At 46.7% G+C, this 9,090-nt stretch overlaps 1 protein-coding gene across 1 annotated transcript; it reads right to left on the minus strand.

Moving 5' to 3' along the window:
• Positions 1–4,249: 4,249 nt before the first annotated feature.
• LOC136675920 (antifreeze protein Maxi-like) lies at positions 4,250–6,256 on the minus strand. The gene is made up of 2 exons (XM_066652770.1): positions 5,575–6,256; positions 4,250–4,359 (listed from the first exon to the last, which is right to left on the minus strand). Exons 1-2 carry the CDS (start codon positions 6,254–6,256, stop codon positions 4,250–4,252), a joined length of 792 nt encoding a protein of 263 aa, XP_066508867.1.
• Positions 6,257–9,090: the final 2,834 nt, after the last annotated feature.

Below are 9,090 nucleotides of genomic sequence, written 5' to 3' on the forward strand. Positions count from 1 at the left end.
AATCAGTGAGCGGCTCCTGTTTTCATTTCTATCAGCTGTCGACATCTGTGCAACCAAAACCATTCACAATAAAACCGCTACAATGTTTAAACTGAATGTCACATTTACAATCTGCCCCCTGAGTAATCTCCATTAACTCTGTGTTTAAACCTGGGTTTAGCCTGTGATTCACGACTAAGACGCTGCAGACACTAAGAGAGACGTCTACTGCCCTGGCTCTTAACAACATAACAAATAAAGCATAAAAAACAGAAACACACAAATGTGTGTGTACTGGATTAAAATCAGCCAATTGCTGTGGGAAGCATTTCTTTGAAAATAGAAATATAATCTGCTTTGTTTTATTTGTAAAAATGACTGATGGCGACTATAAAAACAGAACAAAGACATCGCACATTAACCCAGAGACAGAAACACAACCTTCCCATCACTCACCTGCCCCAGGTGCAGAGAGGAACCCCACACAGAACAGCACCAACATAAGAGCAGCACTGCCCCCTGCTGGACAAAATACATTTACTCGCCTCTTAAAATCATTTAAATCGTGACCCAGGATTTCGCACATAAAACTAATTTATTATTCCAACACACACTGAACTGAACTGGGTGAGTCAGTGAGTCTGAGAGAGGGAGTGAGTTAATGACTGGGTGAGTCTGAGAGTGTGTGACTGGGTGAGTTTGAGAGTGAGTGACTGGGTGAGTCTGAGAGTGTGTGACAGGGTGAGTCTGAAAGTGAGTGACAGGGTGAGTCTGAGAGTGTGTGACTGGGTGAGTCTGAGAGTGAGTGACTGGGTGAGTCTGAGAGTGTGTGACAGGGTGAGTCTGAAAGTGAGTGACAGGGTGAGTCTGAGAGTGTGTGACTGGGTGAGTTTGAGAGTGAGTGACAGGGTGAGTCTGAGAGTGTGTGACTGGGTGAGTATGAGAGTGTGTGACAGGGTGAGTCTGAATGTGAGTGACAGGGTGAGTTTGAGAGTGTGTGACAGGGTGAGTCTGAGAGTGTGTGACTGGGTGAGTTTGAGAGTGTGTGACTGGGTGAGTTTGAGAGTGTGTGACAGGGTGAGTCTGAAAGTGAGTGACAGGGTGAGTCTGAGAGTGTGTGACTGGGTGAGTTTGAGAGTGTGTGACTGGGTGAGTCTGAGAGTGTGTGACAGGGTGGGTTTTAGAGTGTGTGACCGGGTGAGTCTGAGAGTGTGTGACAGGGTGAGTTTGAGAGTGAGTGACAGGGTGAGTTTGAGAGTGTGTGACTGGGTGGGTCTGAGAGTGTGTGACAGGGTGAGTCTGAGAGTGTGTGACTGGGTGAGTTTGAGAGTGAGTGACAGGGTGAGTCTGAGAGTGTGTGACTGGGTGAGTTTGAGAGTGTGTGACAGGGTGAGTCTGAATGTGAGTGACAGGGTGAGTTTGAGAGTGTGTGACTGGGTGAGTTTGAGAGTGTGTGACAGGGTGAGTCTGAATGTGAGTGACAGGGTGAGTCTGAGAATGTGTGACTGGGTGAGTTTGAGAGTGAGTGACTGGGTGAGTTTGAGAGTGAGTGACAGGGTGAGTCTGAGAGTGTGTGACTGGGTGAGTTTGAGAGTGAGTGACTGGGTGAGTTTGAGAGTGTGTGACTGGGTGAGTTTGAGAGTGAGTGACTGGGTGAGTTTGAGAGTGTGTGACTGGGTGAGTTTGAGAGTGAGTGACTGGGTGAGTTTGAGAGTGTGTGACTGGGTGAGTTTGAGAGTGAGTGACTGGGTGAGTCTGAGAGTGTGTGACTGGGTGAGTTTGAGAGTGAGTGACTGGGTGAGTTTGAGAGTGAGTGACAGGGTGAGTCTGAGAGTGTGTGACTGGGTGAGTTTGAGAGTGAGTGACTGGGTGAGTTTGAGAGTGAGTGACAGGGTGAGTCTGAGAGTGTGTGACTGGGTGAGTTTGAGAGTGTGTGACTGGGTGAGTTTGAGAGTGAGTGACAGGGTGAGTCTGAGAGTGTGTGACTGGGTGAGTTTGAGAGTGAGTGACTGGGTGAGTTTGAGAGTGAGTGACAGGGTGAGTTTGAGAGTGTGTGACTGGGTGAGTTTGAGAGTGAGTGGGTGAGTGAATGATGCTTTGTGAAACAAGGTCAAATACTAAAATATGAATGAAAAAGTAAATTAAAACTCACTGAGGTGCAGTTCAGAAATCTGGCCACTAGGTGACAGTGTATACACGATGATACTGAACGTGGCGATTTACTTCCATCATTTATCTCGTTCATTTTATCACTGCCTTTCTGCATTATTTCGTTTAATTCTCTTCCTCACTCTCCCTATATTTTTCTCAGCATTTTCCCTCAGTATTTTCTTTCATACATTCACTTTGTTCTCTTTCGCACCGTTTTTTCTCTTCTTCATTTTTCACTTTCTATATTCCTCTCATCTCTTCCTGTTTCTCTCCTTTTGTTTGCTCCCTTTCCCTGTTCTCTATTCATCACTCACTCATTGTTTCCCTCTTTCACTCACAATATTTATCTATCTATCTTTATTCCTTATTTTAGTCTCTCTCTCGCTCTCACTTTTGAAGAGGCATAAAATACATAAAAATAAAGTGGAATCCATTTGTCTTTTGTTTGTGAGTTTTGTGTTTGTGTGTATGGGTGTGTTGTGTTTGTGTGTGTGTTTCTGTCTGATTGCTTCTGAACCACAGCTGCCTTTCAAGAGCATAACCTCTGACCTTTGCTCTGCAAGGCCAAGGCCATGAGGCATAACCGTCACCAGGGCAACACCAACCCCCCCACACTCCACCCCCTCTACACACCCTGCCTCCTGTCCCCCACCACACACGCTGTACTGCTTTGCATGTCCTGTGACCTCGCGACCTTGGCTTACCATAGCAACTGGAAAAACACCTTGCCTCCAAAATGAGGCAGGAGTATGGGCTAACCAGCGCAGATTAGCATTTCCATTACAGACGTCAGAGTTCAGATTAGAGCTGCAGTTCAGATTAGGTTTCCAGTTCAGATTTGGTTCCAGTTAGAGTTAGGGTTGAGTATAGGGGCTTAGGGCTCCATTACCGTGCCCCAGTTTTCAATGGGGTACAGCTCTGGATGAGTTTAGCTCTCTGACTATTTTACTAAGGAGCCGTGCTGTTGTAATCTGCGCAAAATGTGGACTCTCACTCAAATAAACATGGCTTTTCCTGAAAAAGACATCTGGATGGCAGCGTGTTGCACCAAACCCTGTAGATACAATTCAGCATCCTGGACGTTGGCTTCTGAACTGTGTGTTTATTACAAGCCCATGTCCCTCTCCTCATCCTTTCTCTTCTGTTTTCCACGCTCCATTCTTCCCTCTCCTTGTAGTTCCCCCCCCCCCACACACATGATGATTAAATTGATGGTGATGATGTAGGCGATGATGATGATGATGATGATGGTGATTATGATGAAGGTGATGAAGATAAAGATGATGAAGGTGACATAGTTGTGTTTAGATTACTTTCTGACTCACAGGTCACAGATGTGTTAATATTTATGAGGACCAGGTTTTACAGACTGAATAATTTCACACAAAAACGCACACACATCCCCGGTACAGAGTAGTAGAGAAATGAAACTGTGGAGTGTAGATGCTGTTACTGAAGAGGGACACGTTCCATTAATACGCTTCATTTTAGAAGAAACACTGAATGGTGTGTGTGTGTGAGTGTGTGTGTCCTGCGGGTGCAGTGATGCAGTGTGCGTGCGAGAGCAGCAAGCTAAGCGGGAGCGCTGCAGAGCACAGTCTATTTATATTACTGTTACATAACACACACACACACACTTCAAGAAATGGACTAAAGTGCTGATGGCACTGCACATACTTCAGTACCTCACTGACAGGCAGAGAGTGTGTATACTTGTTTTTAGCTTATTATGGGGACCGTATGGCTTTTATTTTAGAAATAGGTTTTTCTTTTATATCTTTTATATTACACACACACACACACACACTCTTTCTCACACACACATACTCATAAACACACACACTCACAGAAACACTCACACACATACACAAGTAAAATAAAACCATGACAATTAAAATATTTTAATAAAATCATATATTTTAGTTTTGCTTTGTGTTTAACTTTCCCTGACAAATAAATAAAATATATTTTTTATTTGTGAAATGATTATGTTCACATTTCTATAAACTTTGTGTGAGTGTATGTCTGTGAATGTGTATGTGAATTTTTATTCATTTAATGTTACACTTATATAGTGCTTTTCTAGAAACCCAAGGATGCATTACAATCAACACAACATTCAATCCCCATACACACTGGCGAGACGTGGCAGCTCAACCAGCTTGACCAGTACTCCTGACCAGGAACGACCATCCACCTGGAGGACTGCATCGGGCACTAGGGTTTTACCTAGGATAGAGCACCAATACAAAACAAGGCACACACACATTCACTCACATAAACATTCATTCACTCACACACCAGGACAGTTAGAGAAGTCAAATTCACCTAACCTCCATGTTTTTGGACTGTGGGAGGAAACCAGAGACCCCGGAGGAAACCCACGCAGACACAGGGAGAACATGGAAACTCCACCCAGATGGGACTTGAACCCAAGATCCCAGTGCTGAGAGGTGAACGTGATCACCGTATCGCCCAAATGTCTGTGTCTGTGTGTGTATATATGTATGTGTATGTGTGTGTGTGTATGTGTGCATGTATGTGTGCTGTGGCCTAGAGTGTAATTGTTGCTGGGTATGAGATTGGGGTTATGAAGCAGGGTGTGCTGGGGTCACCTGATTGGCTGGAAACGTTGCTATCTGGGCGGTGATTGGTCGGTTTGCAGATCACGCTGTTGAAAGCAGAACCCTTTGAACTGTGAGACAGCGGCGGACCCAGGTCCCGTAACGCAACAGGAACACTCTGAGTGTGTGTGTATGTGTGTGTGTGTGTGTGTGTTATGCATGCATGGAAGAACAGCCTACAGAGACGTTTCCGCCTCCCTGCACTAACATTGACCAATCAGGATGCAGCACAAAAACACACACCAACACTGCTGTCACGCAACATGGGCACACACACACACACACACACACACACACGCCTGGAATATCTGTGTTTTAGTCACATGCTCCTCTTCCTCAGACCTGATTTTACACCTGTGTCCCTTTATTCCGTTTAATCTGACATTAAAGGGCCCATGCTTCATATTTTCTTAATTAGCTTGTATTTTATTATGAGTTATTCACCAAAAACCAGATATTTCCACTTACACATGTGTAGCATGGATTATTTGTCCTGAGCTGGGAATCAAACCCTGTTGTCTGGAACGCTGTAGAGTTACACACTCTGCACAGACACAGCTCTGTTTTGCCACGAACTCCTCTCTGTTTAAATTAAATATTAATTAATTAATTCATTCATTACCTGAAACCACTTATTCAGTTCAGGGTCACGGTGGGTCTGGAGCTTACCCGGAATCACTGGTTGCAAGGCGTAACACACCCTGAAGGTAGCAGCAGTCCTTCGCAGGGTGACACACATGCACACATTCACTCACACCTACAGACACTTTTGAGTCACCAAACAAGTGATAACTAAACAGACAGAGAAAGCTAAACAGACTAGGGACATGAAGAGATGCGGCCGGGGCCCCAGTCATGGGAGCCGAAGCGGCCAAAGCCACAGGAACAGAAGCGGCGGAAGCCACAGTCACAGGAACAGAAGCAGTGGAAGCCACAGTCACAGGAACAGAAGCGGCTGAAGCCACAGTCACGGGAACAGGAGCGTCCTGGTTGGCTGCCTTCACTGGAACAGGAGTGGCGGAGGAAGCAGCCATCACAGGAACTGTGGGGTTCGTCTCCATCACAGGAATGGCGGGATTTGCTGCCCTCACAGGAACAGGAGAAGCTGAGGAAGCTGCCATCACATGAACAAGAGAAGCTGAGGAATCTGCCATCACAGGAACAAGAGAAGCTGAGGAAGCTGCCATCACAGGAACAGGAGTGGCTGAGGAAGCCGCCATCACAGGAATGGCTGAGGATGCCGCCATCACGGGAACGGCTGAGGAAGCCGCCATCACAGGAACGGTTGAGGAAGCCGCCATCACAGGAACGGCTGAGGAAGCCGCCATCACAGGAACGGCTGAGGAAGCCGCCATCACAGGAACGGCTGAGGAAGCCGCCATCACAGGAACGGCTGAGGAGGCCGCCATCACAGGAACGGCTGAGGAGGCCGCCATCACGGGAACAGGAGCAGCAGGTTTCGCCGCCATCACAGGGACAGAAGCGGAGTGGTTCACCGCCATCTTAGGGACAGGAGCAAGGAGTAGCCTTTGAAGGGTTAATGGGTTTGACGGATTAATGCCTTTGAAGGGCAGTAAGCCATGCTAAGTCCACGGAGGCAGGGGGCCCTGCAACGACGTCCACGGAGGCAGGGACTTGGGCTGCTCGAGGAGCAGGTGCGGGAGCTGTTGAGGGTTTGAGAGGTCCAACAGGCACATTCATGAGGAAATCCAAGATGTTACCTGAACAAGGATCTTCACGAAATACGCCCCTGTTAGCCTCACCTCTTTTGCCCTGAGGCTTGAGGCTAACAGCACCAACACTCTACGCCCCCCAAAAAATTTCCCCGGACCTGAGGGGGTAGTCCTCCAAAAAGGCTCCAGCAATTATGCTCCAAAATTATTCTGAATTAAATCTTTTTACATTGACTTCCACTGAATGTTCAGTTCCACATGTTCAAACCTTTACTAGAGTAAACTACTCTCACCACCTCTGTATGCTCTGTCGAACCTGCACACACACACACACACACACACACACACACACACACACAAACAGTTACAAATTACAAATGAGTTTCTGTGGGAATTCAAACAGTGAATAAAAACTTACAAACAATTTACACTTCAGACAGCAACAATATACAGTCGTTTCTTACTCACACACCGCTCCACCTTAAAAGATGAGGAACACAAACGTGAGGGGGAGTTTGCTGTGGATAGTAGTCTACGTTGCCTTTAAAAATCAGTTCAGTGAAATCCTAAATAAAGTCTTTGCCTGTAGCTTTAGCAGTGGAGCTATGAGCTTAATTATCCTGAAGGGATCTGCATTACTACAACACATACACCCACCCACACCCACACACACCTCATGGTAAACTCATATTTGGGAAGGTGAAAGCTAGAACAGATTTTCTCCAAGACACATAGCTCCAACTCTTTTTGAAAACTGGAGCTCAACACACTTGGAGGAGAACACTATCTGCTTTTTCTGTTACAACAGCCGAAGCACATCTGGGAATTGTTGTGCTGAGGGGGAAGAGGCAGGGCCACCAGACACAGACAGTGAGGGGACACACTCCACCTCTGACATCGGAGAGAGGACCGTGGCATCACCAGGAATCAATCTCAGAGCCCCCAGGGTCCTAAGACCCTCAGCACACACACACAAACTCTCTCTCTCTGCAGTTGTGCCTTCCCACAACTAGGTCATGGGGGTGTTCACTGCAGAGGATGAAAGAAAAAAAATGAGAGAGAGAGAGAGCCCAATATCAGACTCTGAGAGATGAGTGTGTTTGTGTGTGTGTGTGTGCACGTACGTGTGATCTTACCTGAACACACTTCTTAGTGTGTGGGTTTCAGTGTGAATCCCCTCCATACCTGAGGGGAAATCACTTCAACACTCCAAGGAACATTCCAGAAACTCTCACTCAAAGAGAGAGAGAAAGAAAGAAAGAACACTTTCTACAGACACAGAGAAACCACCAGATCCAGCAGAAAACATAAAATTTATTAGAAGTCAAGTGATTAAAACATTTATCTTCATCCAGGGGCAGAGTTTACTGTGCTATGTTTCCTTCAGAGGGCATCACAGACTTCTATAAACATCTAGAGATGCTGTTATTATTTAAATAAAGACATAGCTGTATTACTGCTATTTTAATTTAAAGTGAATAAAGAGCTAAATCAATAATGTACACTGCTCAAAAAAAGGGGGACACTAAAATAACTAGATCTCAATGAATGAAATATTCCAGTTGAAAATCTTTATTCATTACATAGTGGAATTTCATTCATTCATTCATTATCTGTAACCCTTATCCAGTTCAGGGTCACAGTGGGTCCAGAGCCTACCTGGAATCATTGGGCGCAAGGCGGGAATACACCCTGGAGGGGGCGCCAGTTCTTCACAGGGCAACACAGACACACACATTCACTCACACACTCGGACACTTTTGAGTCGCCAATCCACCTACCAACGTGTGTTTTTGGACCATGGGAGGAAACCGGAGCATCTGGAGGAAACCCACACAGACACAGGGAGAACACACCAACTCCTCACAGACAGTCACCCGGAGCGGGAATCGAACCCACAACCTCCAGGCCCCTGGAGCTGTGTGACTGCGACACTATCAAATTACAGTCTGATCCAACTTCAGTGGAAATTCCTCAAGACAAGTCAAAATGAGGCTCAGTAGTGTGTGTGGCCCCCACATACCTGTATGACCTCCCTACAACACCTGGGCATGCTCCTGATGAGGCAGCGGATGTTCTCCTGAGGGATGTCCTGGACAGTCTGTGGTGGCACGTGGTGTTGGTGGATGGAACGAGACATGATGTCCCAGATGTGCTCAATTGGATTCAGGTCTGGGGAACGGGCAGGCCAGTCCATTGCATCAATGCTTTCATCATGCAGCAACATTCTCCACGGTTGCTGCATGCACAGTGTGAACAGTGTAATCAGTGTCATCATGAGAAGCACAGGACGCCAATGGTGAATCTGCCAATCTTGGTGTTCTCTGGCAAATGGCAATTGCCCTGCATAGTGTTAGGCTGTAAGCACAAGCCCCACTTGTGGACGTCGGGCCCTCATAACTCCCTCATGGAGTCTGTTTCTGACCGTTTGCGCAGAAACATGGATATTAGTGGCCTGCTCGAGGTCATTTTGCAGGGCTCTGGCACTACTCCTCCTGTTCATCCTTGCACAAAGAAGGAGGTAGCTGTCCTGCTGCTCGGTTGTTGCCCTCCTACGGCCCCCTCCACGTCTCCTGGTGTACTGGCCTGTCGCCTGGTATCTCCTGCATGCTCTGGACACTGTGCTGACACACAGCAAACCTTCTTGCCACAGCTTGCATTGA

This window comes from Hoplias malabaricus, chromosome 1 (genome assembly GCF_029633855.1).
Source record: "Hoplias malabaricus isolate fHopMal1 chromosome 1, fHopMal1.hap1, whole genome shotgun sequence".
In the NCBI taxonomy this organism is placed as follows: Eukaryota; Metazoa; Chordata; class Actinopteri; order Characiformes; family Erythrinidae; genus Hoplias; species Hoplias malabaricus.